The sequence below is a fragment of the Rana temporaria genome, chromosome 13 (genome assembly GCF_905171775.1).
Source record: "Rana temporaria chromosome 13, aRanTem1.1, whole genome shotgun sequence".
Classification (NCBI taxonomy): Eukaryota; Metazoa; Chordata; class Amphibia; order Anura; family Ranidae; genus Rana; species Rana temporaria.
In genome coordinates, this window is record NC_053501.1 from 10,005,245 (window position 1) to 10,027,991 (window position 22,747).

The following is a 22,747-nucleotide window of genomic DNA, read 5'->3' on the forward strand; positions in this document are numbered from 1 at the left end:
TAAAGGGGTCCAGAGGTACAAGGTGCTGAAACCCCACATTCCATCATTAACCGCCGCCGCGAAGCACCGCCGCCAGGCTGCTCAGTCTAAAATGCCCGGGCCTATTTTTTGTCCCAGTCCGGGCCTGCTCTTAACGTAATAGTATTATGACCACACGTTCTGTGTGTGACCATCTCTGCTGGATAATGATGGGCTCGGGCGTGTTCGGATCGAACCCCACCAGGATGCCAGCACTGCACACCGCCATTCAAAGGCAGCGTGTGTACGTGCAGCTGCCGGTCGGGAAATGCCTCACTGCCCATGATTGGCTGTGTACAATGAAGACTTCCTGGTGGGTTCGATCCGAACCTGCCTGAGCCCATCACTACTGCTGGATAACAATGGGCTACATTCACAGAATCACAGCCAATCCGGGACAGATTCCTTTATCTCTAGAAAACTGAAAATAAGATTGCGGATACCCCCCCACCCTACCTCCATGGAATGAAGCTCCCACTCTACAAATCTCTATATTGATTACAATAATGAAAATATAAAACATCTCAGACCAGCCCCAATGCATGCATCTCAGACCAGCCCCAATGCGTGCATCTCAGACAGACCAGCCCCAATGCGTGCATCTCAGACCAGCGCCAATTCGTGCATCTCAGAGCAGCCCCAATGCGTGTATCTCAGACCTCAGAGCAGCCCCAATGCGTGCATCTCAGAGCAGCCCCAATGCGTGCATCTCAGAGCAGCCCCAATGCGTGCATCTCAGACCTCAGAGCAGCCCCAATGCGTGCATCTCAGACCTCAGAGCAGCCCCAATGCGTGCATCTCAGACCTCAGAGCAGCCCCAATGCGTGCATCTCAGACCTCAGAGCAGCCCCAATGCGTGCATCTCAGACCTCAGAGCAGCCCCAATGCGTGCATCTCAGACCTCAGAGCAGCCCCAATGCGTGCATCTCAGACCTCAGAGCAGCCCCAATGCGTGCATCTCAGACCTCAGAGCAGCCCCAATGCTTGCATCTCAGACCTCAGAGCAGCCCCAATGCGTGCATCTCAGACCTCAGAGCAGCCCCAATGCTTGCATCTCAGACCTCAGAGCAGCCCCAATGCGTGCATCTCAGACCAGCGCCAATTCGTGCATCTCAGACCAGCCCCAATGCGTGTATCTCAGACCTCAGAGCAGCCCCAATGCGTGCATCTCAGACCTCAGACCAGCCCCAATGCGTGTATCTCAGACCTCAGAGCAGCCCCAATGCGTGCATCTCAGACCTCAGAGCAGCCCCAATGCGTGCATCTCAGACCAGCGCCAATGCCTGCATCTCAGACCTCAGATCAGTACCAATGAATTAATTCTAAACTTTTCTTGGTGACAGATTTTGTTCCAGCCTTACATAAGCAAAAAAAAAAAACATTCCCAGTATGCATTATTGCAAGCATTCTAAACAACTTGTTTTTAATATAACGTTAATAGCTCTTGGCTTTTGGCTGGCTGAGAATAGCTCCCTCTAGTGTGAAAACTAAAAAACAGCATCTTATAGCAAAAAGCCCTGGTTCGCACAGCTGTGTTTTGACATGCGATATGACATGTCAAATCGGTGACATTTGCCGGCAATGACACCATCCTAATCGGTGCGGCGCCGCACCAATTTCTAAAAGTAGTTTCTGTACTTTTTTTTTGCGATTTCGGCCCATGATTTACATGTGTGCAGAAACCTGGAACTTGTGCAGAAACCTGACAAAATTGGGACTGCCATCGGGAGTGAAATCGTGCGACTTCAGCGCGAACCCAGGCTCAGGCCTGTCAATTGCAGCAACAATGCAATAATTGTTGCTAGTTTTTCCAGGAAAGAAAGCAGTTGCCACCCATGACTATCCTCACCACTTTGGTGCATCTAAAGACCATGAATATATTCGCTGTTGTAACGCTAATCCTCCTCCCGGCCAATCTGGAAGCGGGTTTTGAGACCTGTTACCCAATTGGCTGAAAGGACAGGGGATCCTATTGGACGTTCCCAGGAGGAGGGGCACGGCCATCGAGATGTTGATGCCCGATCCCACTGCCGATGCTTATTTCCCGATACCCGCCACCTAGATAGTACCTAAGACAGCGGGTTGGGGGGGGTTTGAGGTGCAGCCTGGGGGGGTTGAATGTTGCATGACTGCACAATTGTAATTTAAAGTGTGACAGCACTGAAAGCCGAAAATTGGCCTGGGCAAGAAGTGGGTAAAAGTGCCCAGTAGGCAAGTGATTAAAAAGAGTCTGGTACGGTTTTGAGCATGGTTTAGATGCGAGTTCCACTGTCATACACTTTGACATATCGCACCTGAACCACTGAACACAGTTGCACCGGAGGGGGCTGAAATCCCGCTGTTGAAATCGGACCACACATATGTGAACCCGGTCTAAAGATTATACCGGTGTTGTAAGTTATGACATATCAGGAATTTTTTGGGTATTTTGCAGAGTTACTAAACTAAATAGAGAGCAGCAGCCAATGGCTTTCCTAGGTGGACTGAACTGAACGGAGACAGCAGATATTAAGTGCGCTATGTAGGGCTCTTGCTCAGTGCATCACCAGACGTCTGTGTAGTCTGTATCTTCTCTGCAGGAGGCACTTGACTGCTGTGACAATGCAGATGGGGGAGGGTGTTGTGAACAACTCTATTTTTTTAGGATTTCCTTGGTCACAGGGAGACAGCTATCCTATTGGACTATCCGAGCAACCATCTTGGGTAGAGCAGAGCCTATTTAAGACCCTGGCTCCCAGGCTTGGCACACTTTATGCTAGTGTCTAGCTTTGAGAAAGGAACCCTGTCCATCAGGGACAGTACTAGAGATAGGGACAGGTTCCAGAGGAGAAAGGACAGTGCAGGGACTATCGTCTTACCTTCCATGAAGCCTTCCCCATTTGGGTGCGGTGGACCAGCTAGGCCTCATTCTGCTCCTGTGTGGCTGTCTCAGTTGTAAGTGTCTCTAGTCGGCGTTGGTTCCCTGCTGGACCTGTTGTTTCGCTGAGCTGTTCTGCAATACAACGTTACTACCGAAATCGGACCCTCTTGCCTAGATTCAGGTACGTTGCCGCAACTTTGCGGCGGCGTAGCTTAAGGCATTTAAGCTACGCCGCCGTGAGTTAGCGAGGCAAGTACATGATTCACAATGTACTTGCCTGCTAAGTTACGGCGGCGTAGCCTAAAGCGGGCGGGCGTAAGGGCGCCTAATTCAAATCTGTGTAAGGGGGCGTGTTTTATGTTAATGGGGCTTGACCTTACGTTTTTGACGTTTTTTTTTAATGCGCATGCGCTGGGTGCCTACATTTCACAGTGTGCATTGCGGCTAAGTACGCCGCACGGGCCTATTGATTTCGACGTGGACGTAAACGACGTAAATCTGGATTCACGGACGACTTGCGCAAACGACGTAAAACTTTCGAATTTCGACGCGGGAACGGCGGCCATACTTAACATTACTATTCCAACTAGGGCCTAGCTCTAACTTTAGGCGGCCTATCTCTAACGTAAACAGTGTAAAAGTACTGCGTCGGCCGGGCGTACGTTCGTGAATCGGCGTATCTACTAATGTACATATTCTACGCCGACCGCAATGGAAGCGCCACCTAGCGGCCATCCGAAATATTGCAACCCAAGATAGGACGGCGCAAGCCGTCCTATCTTAGAGATGTTTAAGTGTATCTCTGATTGAGAATACACTTAAACATAAGTCGGCGTAGATTCTGAGTTAGGCCGGCTTATCTACTGATAAGCCGGCCTAACTCTTACTGAATCTACCTATGTGTGTTTGCTGCCCGCTGCACAAGCTTTATAGAGCACCGGAGTGAGTACGGTTCTATTGGACGGTTCCACTGTCCAAGGTTTGGCCCCAATCACCTTGTCTCCTTAAAGATGTGTGTATTATTCATCCAAACTCCATCAAAGTCATCTCCTCCTCCCCGTCGCTCAAAGCAGCATTATGGAGACTGCGTGGCGTTATTACAAGGAAGCCAAGCAATAGCCTAGGAACTGTTTCCTGGATTAAGTACCATTGCTAGGAGTTCTTGCGTTGGACGTTTGGATGAATGAGGTCCAATACCGTTGAAGTTTTTACACTCTGGCACGTGCGGCGATTGTTGCACAGCTGGGTTTGTGGCGTATTAAATTACACGAGGCAATATATTATCCAACCGCTGTAACAGTCTTACTGTGTGTTATAATACATTGGATCCAGCTGTACAAGTACAATGTGATAATTGGAATCAGCCTCCTTTACAATAATACAAAACATTCAAAGACATGGCGGCGTTCAATCACATGGGCAAGAACAGTGATGAGTTTAAAGACCGGAGTCATTTAATCACAATTGGGGGGAATTAAGAGTGGTGCAAGTACAAACTAAACATAAAAAATGGCGCATAGGCTGCTTCTAATTAAGGCTGGCCAAACATTATACAAAGTCCTTGTACAATTTTCCTTTTAGCTTTACCAAAACACTTTTAATTTGTATGCAATCAGGCAGGCCCTTGTACTACCGCTCAGGTCAGAGCCGCTGTACTAACAATCCGATGTTAGTACATCGATCTTCCCTGCTGAGCTATTGTGTTCTGACAGATGGGCTCCCCTGTCAAAATACAATAAACAGCGGGGGAGGATTCCCCCATCCACCTCAGCTGTGTGCATGGGGGAATCTGTTCATGTTTATGATCAGCCCCCCTCCGTGGCTAATTGAGAAAAATTATCCATATATGGCCGGCATAAGCCTCTCCCCAGTAAGTATAAGCATTAGCCGCCAATCAGATGTTATAATTTAACACAGTGGTGTCCAAACTGTGGCCCGCGGGCCAGAGGTGGTCCTTTCCTTGCCTTGCCTTTATTATCTGGCCCTTAGAGCCCCATGCCATCCATTGACACATATGATGGGGTACCATTCCTCCCACAGACACAAATAATGGGACACTATCCCTCTGACAGACACCAATGATGGGGGAACCATCCCTTCCACTGATATCAATAGGGCACCATTCCTCCCATAGACACCAATGGTGGGGCACCATCACCATCTTAAATACCAATATGGGGGCACCCTTCCTTCTACTAGGTAGCACAGTGGTGTAGAGGTTAGCACTTTCACCTAGCAACAAAAAGGGTCGTTGGTTCGAATCCCGACCACGACACCATCTGCCTGGAGTTTGCATGTTCTCCCTGTGTCTGCGTGGGTTTCCTCCAGGTCCCCCCGGTTTCCTCCAACACTCCAAAGACATGCTGGTAGGTTAATTGGATCCTGTCCAAATTGGCCCAATATATACGTGTGTACGATTGTGTGTCCCAAGCGTGTCGAGATCCTACGGGGTAAATGACCGCACCAGCCAGGAAGACACTGGCTGCAAAAAGCGCCTAGAGGCGATTCAGTTCGCATGTGTAGCGCTATACAAGTCACTCATTCATTCACTAATACCAATAATAGGACACTATTCCTCCCCTAGACACCAATGGTCGGGCACCATTATTACTATCTTAAATACCAATAATGGGGCACCCTTTCTTCCACTGATACCAGCAATAGGGCACTGTTTGCTCTCACCGACACCACAACGTTTTCTAATCCCACTGGCCACAGTCTGACCTCTCTAAAGCCTCAAGAACAGTAAACTGGCCCTTTGTTCAGAAAAAGTTTGGAGACCCCATGGTTTAACTCCTTCCCACCCAACATAAGTGTCCCTTTCAGTGGGTCTTTATGCTGAGGTTAAAGGAATGGACTTCCCAATCATGTAACTACTGTGATTGGCTGCCCTAGTTGTCACATGATCGGGAGCCTGTCCCGCTGACTCCCAATCATAACTAGAGACGGAGAGAGTTGTCTATCACAGCTCGGTGACTGTGCTGGGAGCACAAACTCAGAACACAAACCTCAAAGAAACACGGGCTGCCTGCACACCGCCCCAGCCACATAAAGAATGAATAAACCCTTATGTTATGGCTTCCTATGATCATCAGCCCCATCTAGTGGCAAAAATACAGTATATTTTTCTGAAATACCCCATTTAGAAAATATACCCCATTTTGGCCACTAGATGGAGCCGACAATTAAAAGAAGGCCCTAGAATTGGAGAGAGAAAAAAAAACACAGTAAAAAAATGTATATATATATATAATTTTTTTTACTGTTTTTTGGTATTTGATTTTTTGCTGTTTCCTTTTTGTTTTTTAATCATTAGCATGTAAAACTGTTCAAAATATGTGTTTGTTCATGGTTGTAGCACCAAATTAAAAAAAATTTTTTTTTACCCAGAAATATGGTTCTTGCACTTTAATAAAAAGGGACACATTTGCAGAATAAAATATGTAGTTACATTTTTTGTAACCCTTTATTCTCTTCCTTTTTGTCTTTTTTTTTTTCTTTTTTAACTACTTAAGACTCGGACCACTATGCAGGTTAAGGACCTTGCCCCTTTTTGCGATTCGGCACTGCGTCGCTTTAATTGACAATTGTGCGGTCGTGCGACGTGACTTCCAAACAAAATTGGCGTCCTTTTTTTAGCGTTTTTTTTTGGTGACTGCGACATTATGGCGGACACATCGGACACTTTTGACACATTTTTGGGACCATTGTCATTTTCACAGCGAAAAGTGCTATAAAAATGTACTGTTTACTGTGAAAATGACAGTGAAGGGGTTAACCACTAGGTGGCGCTAAGGGGTTAAGTGTACCCTAAGGGAGTGATTCTTACTGTAGGGGGGTGTGGCTGTAGGCGTGACGTCACTGATCGTCGTTCCCTATACCAGGGAACAGATTATCAGTGTCACTGTCACAGTGACACTCGCCGGCGGCGATCGGGTCCCGTGGGCACAGTCACGGAGCTTCGGACCAGGTCGTGCTTGCGACCCACGGCTGGGCTCTTAAAGGCAACGTACAAGTACGTGCCTGTGCCCAGCTGTGCCATTCTGCCGATGTAAATGTGCAGGAGGCGGTCCTTAAAGCGGTTGTAAAGGAAATTTTTTTTTCTTTTAAAATAAAAAACATGTGATACTTACCTCCACTGTGCGGTTCGTTTTGCACAGAGTGGCCCCGATCCTCCTCCTTCTGGGGTCCCTCGGCAGCTGTCTCTGGTCCTCCCCGCAATTTCTGACCACAGTCATGCGAGAGAGCTCGCATGGTGGTGAGTAATTGCGGACGCGCTCCCGTGATACAGCGAGTGGCCATAGCCGCTCACTGTATCACTCGGCCCCGCCCCTCCGCGTCACTGGATGTGATTGACAGCAGCGCCAGCCAATGGCTGCGCTGCTCTCAATCCATCCGCTCTAGCCAATCAGCGGCCAGGCTGAGCGGCGGAGAGGGACTTTCGCGGGACTTTCGACGGGTCAGGTAAGTAAAACGGGGGGGGGCGGCAACACCAGATGTTTTTTCACCTCAATGCATAGATTGCATTAAGGTGAAAAAATGTTTTCATTTACAACTCCTTTAAGTGGTTAACCATCTAAAATTTGTGTTCATTTTTGTAGTGTTGAAACAAAGAACTGGGGGGAGGAGGGGGGTACGCACTTTGGCATGCTTGGGTGCCGGAGGACCTTTCCTGGCACTGCTCTCAAGTCTATGGAAGCTTTGATCTCATCCATACATGCAAAACAGAAGAAAAAAGGCTCACCTAAGCACTGTCCTTCGAGGAGCCAGTAGCCCTCCGTACAGGAACATGTATATCCTCCCTCTGTGTTTATACACACCTGGGTGGGGTTACAGTGATGGGATTCACTCGCACACTCATCAATATCTGCAAAGTAAAAGAATAAAGACTGTTAGACAACCCAGATCAACCAATCAGAAGCCAGGGACTGGGAGAGCGGACCACATATTAGAACTGGCATTGCTGGTCCTCGGGAAAACTGCGCCTCCAGATGTCTATGTGATGAAAATAATAAACACCCAGAGGACTCACTGCTTCCTTCTCCACCATCTGACAAGATACACTGGGGGAGATTTACTAAAACTGGAGCGATCGGTATCTGGAGCAGCTGTGCATGGTAACCAATCAGCTTCCAACTTCAGCTTATTCAATTAAGCATTGACACCAAGCCCCCCGTTCACATCAGTGCGATTTTACATGTAAATGACAAGTCAAATCGCATGCCAAATTGGCGGCAACGATATCGTCCCAATCTGTGCACCACACCGATTTCCAAAAGTAGCTCCTGCACTACTTTTGACGGCGATTTCAATAGACATCTGTGCATGAACCCACACGGGTGTCTCTCAAATCGCCCCTGAACTTGCACTGAAATCCGGGTTTGAAATTGTGCGAGTTCAGCCGAGCTTGCAGGATTTCAAATCCGCGTTTAGTGTGAATGTCCCCTAAAACCTGGAAGCGGATTGGTCCAGATTTTGCACCATGCAGTTTTAATAAACAACCCCGCACAGTGTCACCTTATGTACAGAATACTGATCCAGCACGGCTTCCTCCTCTACCATTAGACAAGACACACACAGTCACCTTATATACAGATTACTGATCCAACAGCGTTTCCTCCTCCACTATTAGACAAGACACACACTGTCACTTACTGATCCAGCATTGTTTCTTCCTTTTCTATCTAACTAGGCGCAAAGTGCACCTTATATACAGTTTACTGATCCAGCAGGGCTTCCTCCTCCACTATCTAACAAGACACACAGTATCACCTTGTATACAGAATACTGATCCACCACTGCTTCCTTCTCCTCTATTAGACAAGGAACACACTGGAGTTGATTTACTAAACTGGAGAGTGCAAAATCTGGTGCAGCTGTGCATGGTAGCCAATCGGCTTGTAACTTCAGCTTGTTTGATTAAGCTTTGACAATAAAACCTGGAAGCTGATTGGTTTCCATGCAGATTTTGGACTCTGTTTTAGTAAATCAGCCCCACTGTCACTTTCTGATCCAGCACTGCTTCTCCCTTTTCTATCTGACAAGACACAGTATGGGCCAGATTCACCAATGAGATACGACGGCGTTTCTCCTGATACGCCGTCGTATCTCTGTTTCTATCTATGCGACTGATTCATAGAATCAGTTACGCATAGATATCCATAAGATCCGACAGGCGTAATTGTTTTACACTGTCGGATCTTAGGATGCAATACCGCGGCCGCCGCTGGGGGGGAGTTTGCGTCGTAAACCAGCGTCGAGTATGCAAATTAGGAGTTACGGCGATTCCCGACGGATTTTCGCGTTCGCTACGTCGCTGCTAGTCTAGTTTCCCGTCGCAAAGTTAGTCGTCGTTTGACCTGCCCTAACTTTACTCAGCAATCGTATTGCTGTTTAAAGTATAGCCGTCGTTCCCGCGTCGAAATTTAAAATTTAACGTCGTTTGCGTAACACGTCCGGGAATACGGAAGTACGCTACGCGCGTCGCCGTTCGAGAAAATGACGTCACAGCGTGCAAAGCACGACGGGAATTGCGAAACTGAGCATGCGCAGTAGGTCCGGCGCGGGAGCGCGCCTAATTTAAATGGGACACGCCCATTTGAATTGGCCCCGCCTTGCGCCGGAGGCTGCCAGCGTAGTTTTCATCGCAAGTGCTTTGTGAATCAGGCACTTGCGATGAAAACTTGCGGCAGTGTAACGTATCTACGATACGTTATGCTGCCGCAGTTCTATGTGAATCTGGCCCTATGATCTTATATACAGATGGGAAGTGTAAGATACACACTAGTTACACTTCCCATCAGTGCAATATTCAGGTTACGAACTACCTATATTAACCAATTACCGACGAGTCTGAGACACTATAGAATTCTTCATGTTGCTGCCATAGCTGCATTGATGATCAGTGTTCTTCCCCAGATGTTAATTCAGGAATAAACAAGTCATTACGCCACACTGGAGATGATATACATGTACTAAGTGCCTGCATTCCTTTAATCCCAGCCAATACATGTAGCGAGATGCACTTCTCAGGCAATCCTTGTAAATCAGATCTGAACATTTTGGCTTGCTGGACTCAACACATTCCGAAAAATATATCCTGGCGCAAAGCCCTATGCAATATCCCTAGTGACCGCGTCCTGCAGAGAGCCATGTGATAGTTTCCCAAGGAGTGGATATCGTGTTTCTCTGAAAATAAGACCGGCTCTTAAATTAAAGGGGTTGTAAAGGTTTGTTTTTATTTTCTAAATGGGTTCCTTTAAGCTAGTGCATTGTTGGTTCACTTACCTTTTCCTTCCATTTCCCTTCTAAATGTTCTTTTTCTTTGTCTGAATAACTCGCTTCCTGTTCCTCCTCAGTACTGCCGTTCTGGCTGGGGGTGGGTTAGCGTGCTCGCCCCCTCCCTTGGAACTATATCCCTGCGAGGAGACACTGCGAGTTCACAGGGATGTAGTCCCAAGGGAGAGGGCGAGCACACTGACTAACCCCCAGCCAGAACGGCTCGGATGATGGGGGCAAGCTTACTGAGGAGGAACAGGAAGTGAGAAATTCTGACAAAAAAAAACATTTAGAGGGTAAGTGAACCAACAATGCACTAGCTTAAAGGAACCTGTTTATAAAATAAAAAACAAACCTGTATAACCCCTTTTATTTTTGGCTACAAAAAACACACTAGGGCTTATTTTCAGGGGATGTCTTATTTGTTTACAGTATGCACAAAAAAGTTTCTCCCCGGTCAGCATTGTGAAATTCTGTAATACCAAAAATAACCCTTACTGAAAGACCTTGTAAAAAGCATGTAATCCATTCTGTAAAAAGATTATATAGTGTGCAGTGTGTCTCCTTGCATAATTTTATTGTGGAAAATACCCTATTTACAGCGCCGCTGGGCGCTCACGTGACCCGCCGGAGCTCTTCTTTCCCGCTCTGAATACTGCAAAGGGAGAGGCCGAGATCCCCGCTCATGTCAGCCCGCTCCAAGCGCTGCGGGGAGAGGGGCTGCTGACGTCAGCCGAGAGGAGAAGAGCTCCGGTTGGTCACGTGAGTGCCCAGCAGCGCTGTAAAAGTATTTTACACAATAAAGTTACACAAGGGGACATACTGCACATTATATAATCTTTTTACAGAACAGATTTCATGATTTTACAAGGACCTAAACTAGGGCTTATTTTTGGGATGGGGCTTATATTTTAGCCATTCCAGAAACTCCCGGGAGGGCTTATTTTTGGGGAAACAGGGTAGCTATATTGTGAACTCACCTGTATTTGTATATGGTGATTTAAGAGTCTATAGCACCCTTTTCAACACTAAGGAACCCTTGCAATAACGATATGGTGTCAGGGATAAGTACCCCAATAGTAAAAGTCAGCAGCTACAGTATTTGTAGCTGCTGACTTTGCATTTTTTTTTGGGGGGGGGGGGGCAGAACTTATATATGAATGACAGTTCCCTTTAAGGGTGTCATCCCTTAGTAAGGCTTCTAAGTCCCCCAAACGCACTACTAAACCTGAGGAGCCAAACAGAGTTTGAGTTTGAAAGGCGTGTCTGAACTGCATGTAGCGGAAAAGGTGAGTGTTAAAGCGGGAGTTCACCCGAAAAACAATTTTTAACCTTAGATTGATGCTCATTTTGTCAAGGGGAATCGGGTGTTTTTTTTTAAATCGAAGCAGTACTTACCGTTTTAGAGATAGATCTTCTCCGCCGCTTCCGGGTATGGTCTTCGGGACTGGGCGTTCCTATTTGATTGACAGGCTTCTGACGGTCGCATACATCGCGTCACGATTTTCCGAAAGAAGCCGAACGTCGGTGCGGCTCTATATGGCGCCTGCGCACCGACGTTCGGCTACTTTCGGAAAATCGCGACGCGATGTATGCGACCGTCGGAAGCCTGTCAATCAAATAGGAACGCCCCGTCCCGCAACAGCCCATACCCGGAAGCGGCGGAGAAGATCTATCTATAAAACGGTAAGTACTGCTTTGATTAAAAAAAAAACACCCGATTCCCCTTGACAAAATGAGCATCAATCTAATGTTAAAAATGTAGTTTTTGGGTGAACCTCCACTTTAAGTAATCCCAATTGAGCTTTTAGGGTGTCAAATGCAAGCAATGCTCCATTCCGCACCATGTATCCTACCATTTTCACCCCATACTTAGTCCAAATCATGTGACCTGAATGGGCGTAGAAGTAATGCAACTCAGGAATTTTCAACAAGGGTGTATAGGGAGAAATTGCAGCAAGAATGCTCCTTACACTTGTGGTCATTGGGAAGAATTACCCTCTTACAGATCGCTAAAAAGGTCAATGGTATCAGTGGGAACTTACCTAAGAGGCAGAAATTGCTCAAGGAACCACTAGAAAACTCTGGAGGAACCCTGGTCTATGGGATCACCACCATTAATGGTAGCAGGTGGAGACCAAACGGCAACCTGCCAGAATGTAAATGTGGGAGCTGCCGCTGTTGACTTCTATGTAATTTGCTTTCTGACCAAACCTGTCCAATTGTACGGTTATGGTGGGGACTTTGCAGTATATGCTCCTCCATGGAGGGCCTGACATGTGGTGAATATTTCGTGACTCTATGCCTGATCCCGTCTTCGGTGGGTCCCGGTAACTCCTGACACAAACCATCATGAGGCGTTTTCATCTCTACAACTCGTTGGGTTAATCGTCATACTTTGGACATTCTGTAAGCTTATGGCACGCTGACACAAGCTGAGCTAATTGGCTTTAACAAGTTCTGATTTTCCACCTTCATATGAAGACTTCTCTGCTACAAAGTGACAGGGCAAGCCGAAAATGTATTTGAATTAGGCTCATTGTATAATATAGTAACAGGGAAAGAGGCGCTGAGAGCCAAAACAACCAACCCACATGGCTGTCTTTGGGAACACGGCGTTCCAGAAATACAGGAAATCATTCAGGAAATGCTGGGGAGACCTGGGGGGGGGATCTCCCATCAATGTCTGTCTGGAGTTTGTTCCACTACCACCAAGCCAAATGGGTGGCCACCTGGTCGTAGACAGTTGTTTCAATAAGGACCTTTTCACACTGGCATTGTCTTCTGAAGAGCAATCTGTGGTGGATCACGTTTTCAGAGGGCATTTGACAAGCAGTGAGGAGCTATGTTGCTTACTCGCTGCCTGTTTTAACTCCTAAAAACTTGCACCACCACGCCGCAATCACGTGCATTGTGTTCAGTTAAATGTGTCACAACCTACCGAACACGACAGGGGCAGAAAGTTTGCCACCTATGTACATCCCTTGTCCACCCCCTTTGCAGCTTAAAGGGGTTGTAAACCCTCATGTTTTTTCACCTTAATGCATCCAATGCAAGGGATTTTTTTTCATAATAAGCATCCTTTACCTGCAGACATTCCTCTTTTCACTTCCTCATGGTTAGTTTTTGCTCAGAAGTTGCTCTATTTCTTCTCTGTTCTGTTCACTTCCTGCTTGTCGGATTGTTACTGACCACCGCGATGGGAGGCTTTACTGCGGTGGTCAGTAACGTGCTCGCCCCCTCCTGGGAACTACATCTGTGCGGCAGGCCGCTCTCTACGTGTTAGAGACTTCAAGGAGGTGTGAATTACTGGGCGTGCCGCAATTCATACTGGGAAATGTAGTTCTTACATAAACGAGCGATGCAAACCAGGAAGTGAATGAGAGAACAGAAACTAGAACGCCGGAGGGGATATAGATGAAGGAATTTAATAGATATTTACTCGTTTTTTAACAGAATCATTACACTATTCTGTCTGTCTACCTTGCAGACATTAATTTTAGGCGACATTTTTTTTTCCTTTAAGAAAAACACTGGGCAGTGATCCACCCCCCCCCCCCTGTTTTACTTACCTGAGCCCTGGAATTTCCCACGGCGGAAATGCCCTCTGCCCGTGATTCTCGGCTCTTGATTGGATAGATTGATAGCAGCGCAGCCATTGGCTCCCGCTGCTGTCAATCAAATCAAATGACATGGGCGACAGGGCGGGGTCCTACATTCGGCGTCTATGGACACCAAATAAATGACTCGGCAGTGCGCCCGCAAGGTAACACCCCCCCCCCCCCCCCCGGGAGAGCGCTTCTCCTAGGAGGTTATATGATGTGGGGAGGAGCTGTGAGAGCCACCAAGGAACCCCAGAAATCAAGGATTGGGACCAATATAAATAAAATTAAAAAAAGGATGCTAGCCAGCACTTAGGATAAATTCAAATAAACTTCCCAAATAAGCATTTATAGTGAAACAGTGCAGCGCAAACAAAATACAAAATGAATATAAAATTGTGAAAATAAACATATGAAGTCAGAAGTCCATAAGTGATTGTGTAGAAGAGAAATCCAAAAGAATTTCATTAAACAGTGCGGATTCAAATCAAGTGACAGAAGAAAGATCCTCCACCAAGAAGAGCAGATGGCCTCTCACCTCAATCATTCGACCCTTAAAGCGGATCTCCCACGCCAGATACGTTTTTTTCTGAATGGCTATTTAAAACTTAAATTACCGTAATTTCTGCAACTGACGTGTCCTGTCTCCGCCGGCCGCTCCGCTGCTTTACAGTGTGAAATAACAACTTATATTCCTCCTTCCGGTTTAGGCACCATTTTAACTGTGGGCATAAGCCCACAGCCCGGCACTTCCTTTTCCGGTGGATGCTGATGTCCCAGCATACACCGCTCGATCTCGCGCATGCGCGCGAGTAACGGGGACCAGCGGCTTTGGCGTAATGGAAATTTTTGTAAAGCCCGCCCTCCAGCCTTTGTTTACATCGCGTGTCACTTCCTCGAAATCGTGCGATATCTCGTCTAACATGGGAAGAATACGATCTGAAGGGAACTATGACACGAGCTCCCAGAAGACACTGCACGGGACAGGAAACAAAGAGAAACCCGAGCAAAAACCCGAGGAAGGCAGACCGGAAGCCCATCAAGTTTAATGGTACTGTAAATCTTATTTTATTTGTAAATATCGGTTTCAGCATTCTTTAGGAGCAGTATTATTTATGCGATCCTGTTTAATTTTGGGTGGAGATCCGCTTTAAGGAGTCACAAAGCATGGTATACAATCACGAATGCAACGCAGGGACCAGCACAATACTTGTGCGGGTTTCTACACTGCATGTCTCTCGCAGGCAGTTCACACCGCCAACCGCTGCGGGTGTCAATACAAAGTTAATGACACCACCCCCAGATCGATTCGTATTGCGAACTGCCAAATGGTGCAGGAATCGGATCGCATAGGTGAGAAGACCCATGAGATCCAATTCCAGTGCGAGCCCAAAAAAAAAAAGGTCTAAATGTGATGCAAATTCAACCATACAATCTGTATGACTGAATTTGAATCGCACAGACATCGCATGTGATCTGCACAGCGATATGGTGCGAATCACGTGCAATGTCCGAAATCGCAATAGTTTGAACCCAGCCCAAACACAGGGGGGTTTGCAGATGCGCAGACTCCGACAGCCAATACCTCATACCTGTGCTGTTTTTGTGCGTGCGCAGGAAACCCCATATGTGTGCAAATGTGTCGAAAGTCTCTTGCGGGTCCCGGAGCCCTGCGGAACATCTATGCATCTGTTCTACCAGGAGATGGATTGAGGACAGTGGAAGAAGGGAAGGATCAGAGAAGACAGGATCAAACAGCATTTTTACACAATGCAGAGGATTAACACCTTAGGTTCCACAGTGAGTATAACAAGCATGCTTTAATGCATATAGAGACTGATTTTACTGTTGTGGGTTTAGTAACACTAAGTCAGAAAGATCACTAAATGGACTTTATCCTTGATCTCTACAATCCCTTTCAGCCACATCCAACACATCTGCACAGTGGTGTAGTGTCCCGACACCATCTGCCTGGAGTTAGCATGTTCTCCCTGTGCCTGCGTGGGTTTCCTCCGGGTACTCCGGTTTCCTCCCACACTCCAAAGACATGCTGGTAGGTAAATTGGATCTTGTCCAAATTGGCCCAGTGTATATCTGTGTGTATGACTGTGTCCCAAGCGTGTCGAGATCCTACGGGGTAAAATGACCGCACCAGCCAAGCAGACACTGGCTGGAAAAAGCGCCTAGAGGCGATTCAGTTCGCATGTAGCGCTATACAAGTCACTCATTCATTCATCTGCAATGGCAGATTCTGCGCACGTGTGACAGGTAGACCTTCTATTCTTTACCGAAATCCATGGTAATGATAAGAGTATCTTACCGACACATTGGCTGTTTTCATCCATCTGGTAGCCGAAGCGACATATGATAGGTCGGGCTGGTGACGGGAAGTTGGGAGCAGAGAGAGGAGGAGCAAGCGGCGAGACAGCGGGCAGGTAAGGGGTGCGGTACGGTGCTCTGTATGTGCTGGACCGGGGGATGCAGAGATAGCCGCCATTCTGATTGACACAGACCATGTCTCCGCGGCAAGCATCGGTGATGATCCGACATTCATCTATGTCTATAAATGGGAAAAATACAGGTTTATGGAACAAGAGAAGTGGTACTGTGCAAAGTACATACATACAGAATAAGAACAGATACAGAGAATTACACCCGGCAGACAAAAGAAGTGGTACTTAGCAGAGTCCATACATACAGAATAAGAACAGAGACTGAGAATTACACCCGGCATACAAGAGAAGTAGTAATGTGCAGGGTCCATACATACAAAAATAAGAACAGATACGGAGAATTACACCTGGTATACAGGACAATAGACGTGATACTGTGCAGATTTCATACATACAGAATAATAACAGAATAATAACAGATACTGAGAATTACACCTGGCATACAGGACAAGAGAAGTAGTACTGTGCAGAGTCCATACATACAAAATTAAAACAGATACAGAGAATTACATCCGGCATACGGGACAAGGGTGGACTGGCGAGGACCCCGACGTGAGGGCGGACCCTGCCGAGGACCCCGACGTGGGGGCGGACCCTGCCGAGGACCCCGACGTGGGGGCGGCGTGGGGACGGACCCTGCCGAGGACCTCGACGTGGGGGCGACGTGGGGGCGGACCCTGCCGAGGACCCCGACGTGGGGGCGGACCCTGCCGAGGACCCCGTCTTGGGGGGCGGACCCTGCCGAGGACCCCGACGTGGGGGCGGACCCTGACGTGAGGGCGGACCCTCCCGAGGACCCCGACGTGAGGGCGGACCCTGCCGAGGACCCCGACGTGGGGGCGGACCCTGCCGAGGACCCCGACGTGGGGGCAGACCCTGCCGAGGACCCCGACGTGGGGGCGGACCCTGCCGAGGACCCCGACATGGGGGCGGACCCTGCCGAGGACCCCGTCTTGGGGGGCGGACCCTGCCGAGGACCCCGACGTGGGGGCGGACCCTGACGTGAGGGCGGACCCTCCCGAGGACCCCGACGTGAGGGCGGACCCTGCCGAGGACCCCGACGTGAGGGCGGACCCTGCCGAGGACCCCGACGTGAGGGCGGACCCTGCCGAGGACCCCGACGTGGGGGCGGACCCTGCCGAGGACCCCGTCTTGGGGGGCAGACCCTGCCGAGGACCCCGACGTGGGGGCGGACCCTCCCGAGGACCCCGACGTGAGGGCGGACCCTGCCGAGGACCCCGACGTGAGGGCGGACCCTGCCGAGGACCCCGACGTGGGGGCGGACCCTGCCGAGGACCCCGACGTGGGGGCGGACCCTGCCGAGGACCCCGACGTGGGGGCGGACCCTGCCGAGGACCCCGACATGGGGGCGGACCCTGCCGAGGACCCCGTCTTGGGGGGCGGACCCTGCCGAGGACCCCGACGTGGGGGCGGACCCTGACGTGAGGGCGGACCCTCCCGAGGACCCTGACGTGAGGGCGGACCCTGCCGAGGACCCCGACGTGAGGGCGGACCCTGCCGAGGACCCCGACGTGGGGGCGGACCCTGCCGAGGACCCCGACGTGGGGGCGGACCCTGCCGAGGACCCCGACGTGGGGGCGGACCCTGCCGAGGACCCCGACGTGGGGGCGGACCCTGCCGAGGACCCCGACGTGGGGGCGGACCCTCCCGAAGACCCCGACGTGAGGGCGGACCCTGGTGAGGTCCCTGACGTGAGGGGAGACCCTGACGTGAGGGCGGACTCTGGTGAGGTCCCTGACGTGAAGGCGGATCCTGGTGAGGTACCTGACATGAGGGGAGACCCTGGCATGAGGGCGAACCCTGGTGAGGACCCTCAAGTAAGGGTAGACTCTGATGGGTACTTTCAATTAAGAGAAATGCTATAGACGAGTGCCATGACCATAAGGGGCAACTCTGATGGGGACTCTCATTTAAGGGTGGACTCTCTAGACCCTCATGTAAGGGGGTTTCTGATGGGTACTCATGTAAGGTGAGCTCTGATGTAAAGAAGGACTCAGTAGAGTAGACCCTCAGGTAAGGGGGTTCCTGAAGGCTACTCTTATATAAGGGGGAACTGTGACCAGGATGTAAGGAGGGACAATAAGGGGGACCGTGATGTAAGGGAAGCTCTTTCTCTGTTCCGAATAATTTTATGCTGATTAAAAACCAAGTTCCAAGTTTAATGTATTCATTTGTTTAAATTGTATTCAATCATTTATACAACCGATTTCTTTTGGCCCACAAATACTGAAAAGTACTGAAACATTTGGACACCGTTGTAGAATGTATGGCCAGCTTAGAGAAGGCCTTCCCTTCTCCTGGTTGCCCTCTTGTAGCAACGTGTAAAAATGTATCTTCAGAGCCAGGGCCAGACCCTCACCCATCACACCCATGAAGTGGTACTGCTGTAACCGCCAGAGGGCAGACCTGTCAGCACATATGGCTTTGTAACAAGTTAAATCTCCCTATGGGTCCCCCGACTTTTCTGCCGGGCACCATAGGACTTGTATGTTCTGCCTTCGTACTCAGTTCAGGGAGGGATCTTGAAGTTCTGAAGAGACCTCATATATGAATAAACCTCACAGAAATGTCTTATGTTTTCAAGAAACGGCAAACAGAAAAAAAAACACACATCGGTGTATTGTCCTGATAACAAAGAAACAATGAAGTGAAACGTTCCCATAAAAGCAGGCAGAGTTCTGGCAGCCTGATATCCGCCTGGGAACTCGGCACAAGCTCAGGGAGTGTCACATTTCAGAATATCGCAATCAATTCAGTTTTGGATACAGTTTAACAACTCCATTCAAGTGAACAAAAGGCATTGTTTTCGCTTTGCGCAATAAGGAACCGACGCGGAGCAAGGATGGTGTTCAACTGCAACCTGCAGCAACCAATTATAGTTCATTAGGGCAATCAGAATAATCAAACTTTCTGCAGTTAGATCCAGCATACTGCTGACATCTGCAGTATGCTGGTCTTTTTTTTTTTGGTACTTATCGTTTTAGCAGTATTTCTTCTATGGCTCCGAACAGGGATTACTTCCTGGTATAGGCGTTCCCGAAGACAAGCAAGTTGATTGACAGCCTTTGATAGCGCGTCACAGCTTCCGAAAATACACACGAAAATACACACGAGTGACACTCGGCAATTTACGGCGCCTGCGCAGTCAGCTCTACACGGCAGGCGCCAAGTGTCACCTCGGCTGTTTTCAGAAGCCGTGATGCGCTATCGAAGGCCGTCAATCAACTTGCTTGCCTTCGGGAATGCCCATTCCCCGCTCGGAGCCATAGAAGAATTACTGCTAAAAGGATAAGTACCAAAATGAAATAAAAAAGACCAGCATACTGCAGATGTCAGCAGTATGCTGGATCTAACTGCAGAAAGTTGATTTTTGGGTGAACTCCCGCTTTAACTACCTGAGGCCCGCGCTATAGCCGAATGACGGCTACAGCGCGGACCTGAAAATCCAACAGGACGTCAATTGACGTCCGCCCCTTTCCTCACTCCCGAGCGCGCAGCTGGGAAACTCTGTGCTGGCCGTGTCCCTTGGACACAGCCAATCACAGATCGCCGTAAAACGGCCAATCGGAGTGGCCGTTTGGTAGGCGATCTGTGCGGCCAATGAGAGATGATCTCATATGTAAACTTATGAGATCATTTCTCATTGCCGGCTCTCACAGAGACAGCGTCCTGTCAGGGAGAGAGGAGACCGATCTGTGTCTCTTGTACATAGGTACACAGATCGGTCACCTCCCCCAGTCACCCCCCTTCCCCCACAGTTAGAACACTATGCAGGGTACACATTTAACCCCTTCCTCACCCCCTAGTGTTAACCCCTTCAATGCCAGTCACATTTATACAGTAATTAGTGCATATTTATAGCACTGATCGCAGTATAAATGTGAATGGTGCCAAAAATATGTCCGCCAAAATGTCGCGGTCCTAATAAAAATCGCAGATCGCCATTACTAGTAAAAAAAATTTATAATAATTCTGTCCCCTATTTTGTAGGCGCTATAACTTTTGCGCAAACCACTTATTGCGATTTTTTTTTTTTTTAACCAAAAATATGTAGAAGAATACGTATCGGCCTAGACTAAAAAAAATATAAAAAAAAAAAAAAATAGGGATATTTATTATAGCAACAAGTAAAAAATATTGTATTTTTTTTCAAGATTGTCGTTCTTTTTTGTTTATAGCGCAAAAAATAAAAACCGCACAGGCGATCAAATACCACCAAAAGAAAGCTCTATTTGTGGGGAAAAAAGGACGTCGGTTTTGTTTGGGAGCCACGTCGCACGACCGCGCAATTGTCAGTTAAAGCGACGCAGTGCCGGAAGCTGAAATTTCACCTGGGCAGGAGGGGGGTATATGTGCCCAGTAAGCAAGTGGTTAATTGCCACGACAGGCATATTTTCTGTGCTTTTATTACCCAGCTGGGTAAAAACGATAAAGGTGAAGGGATAGCAAATAAGAGACACTGGATTCAGGTGTATCTGAATATGGGAAACAGTCCTGCTTCCAACAAAAACTTAACTTCGCCACTCCAGCCAGAGTGGGTATAGTGCATCTGGACAGGCCTCTCTCACCAGCCTGGCAGCCAGAGTGTCACTCGAACTTAGGATTAGGTCTCTGCCACAGACCCTCCTAAAAGGTTGGAGACAATTATGGTCCGGAATCCTCTCTCAGTAGATTCGGCACCTGGATCTCCTTCAGGTAGATTTGTGAAATTAGCAACTGACAGGCGACCAACATCCAGCCTGTCAGAACCCAGGTTGTCCTGCGATGAATGGACAGGCCCCTCCTGGAACACCAGCCTCGTGCTTAGTATCCTTCGGACAGACTCCTCATCGGTCAGCCTCCTCCAATTGGACGGACAGCTCAGGACCACCTTCAGATTGGGGACCCAGTCAATCACTGGGTCCGCACAGCAGACCCAGTGGTCGTGGTCCCGGAACCAGGAACACTGCGACACACCCCGGCCAGGAGGGCCATTTGCGGGGGTGTCGTGGAATGGCTACCCCAATGGTGGGCGCCACACGAGGAAGAGACCTTGAGCGAATGGCGTGTGCCCCTTAAATACCCCTCCCCAGCATGCATAGCGAGAGGTGGCCTAACCTGCCGATAGGCTGCTGAGGAGTGATAAACACACTTGACCCCACTGCTGCCACCTGCCGTCCGAGGGCGACGAGAGTCCCTGGACAAAGGGATAGCACACAGCACAGCCAAGCTAGAGCAGAGACCCTAAATTTAAACAATTAAACTAGTTCAGAGCCAACTATTTCTCTGAACTTTCCCCTAAATTTAACATAGCACCGGCTCTGAAAATAGCTAGGCGCTACACACACGCAAATATGCGGCCGCTCGGCGCCAAGGAGTTAAGAAACCTACATAAAGGTTTTTGTGCCCAGAGTTCGGCATTAACTAAAAGTTGAATGTGATTGGGTAGGTAGGTATGAATTTTAATGACAGGTCCACTTTAATATTTCAGCTGTTAATGGATTTAACAATGACAATATCTTCCCATTTCAGATTTTAGTCTTACTCCGGGAAAAAATTAATTCAATTTAAGACAGGGTTCGACAAATTCCGGGCGCCAGGTCGCCGTTGCGCCTATAATTATCGACCTGGCGCCCGGGGCAGCAGAGCTGGGGTATCCTGTGCGCGTCTGAGGCCCCCCCCCACCCGGGATGGCCGCTAATTGAGGCCGCGGCTTTGCGGCCTATGCTTCCTAGGGGACTGGAGCGAGCGTGGGGTGGGCCGCCCCCGGATGACACCCACTGGGGGTGTCAGGCCGGCGGCGCCCCTCCCGCGACTGAAGACAGTGCCGCGGGTTTAGGCAGCGGCAGCACAGATCGGTCACGTCCTGTACCTGTAGAGTCCGAGGTAGTGGCTTTGCGGAGGGTATTGCGAGCTGCACCCGAGCCAGTCGGCACACCCGGGACCCGACATTCTGTCCTCTCCGTGGTCGCGGCTCTGATCAGTCTCTGCAGTGGCTTTCATAGCCGAGCAGATAGTGAAGCCGCCTCCCCTCCTCCATTATGTCTACACAGTGCTGTGCATGCAGGAGGAGGGGGGGGGGGGCGGCTTCACTCTCTGCTCGGCTAGGACAGCGGCTGTCGAGACTGATCAGAGCCGGGAGTCCACGCGACCACGGAGAGAATGGGATCATCATGGCGCCGGGTCCCGGGTCTGCCGACTGGCTCAGGTGCGGCTCGCATTACCCCTCCCCCTGCAAAGCCACTACTTTAGAGGCGTACTAATTGGGGGCCGGGCCGCACCGGGTGCCACACACTGGGGGGGTGTCAGGCCAGCCCCCCCCCCCCGTGACTGGAACGATGACAGCGCTGAGCGCCGCGGGTCAAGAGGAGGGGGGTTGCGGGGTGACAATGCGGCACCATCCATCCCCTCCTCTCATAGCCACGGGCACAGCCGAGTGAAGCCGCTGCCGCCTCCCTCCCTCCTCTCTGTTTGTGTGTACAGAGGGGGAGGGGACCTTCTGTCCATGTGCAGTGACCGTCGCTGTGCTGATCTAA

At 49.3% G+C, this 22,747-nt stretch overlaps 1 protein-coding gene across 1 annotated transcript in view; it reads right to left on the minus strand.

The window, feature by feature from the left end:
• FBLN5 (fibulin 5) overlaps positions 1–22,747 on the minus strand; it is a 69,134-nt gene that overhangs the window by 17,165 nt on the left and 29,222 nt on the right. Inside the window, exons 5-6 of the mRNA XM_040333818.1 lie at positions 16,079–16,318; positions 7,623–7,745 (exon numbers count right to left, since the gene is read on the minus strand). Coding sequence (XP_040189752.1) covers positions 7,623–7,745; positions 16,079–16,318 — 363 coding nt within the window. The remainder of the gene's footprint in view (positions 1–7,622; positions 7,746–16,078; positions 16,319–22,747) is intronic.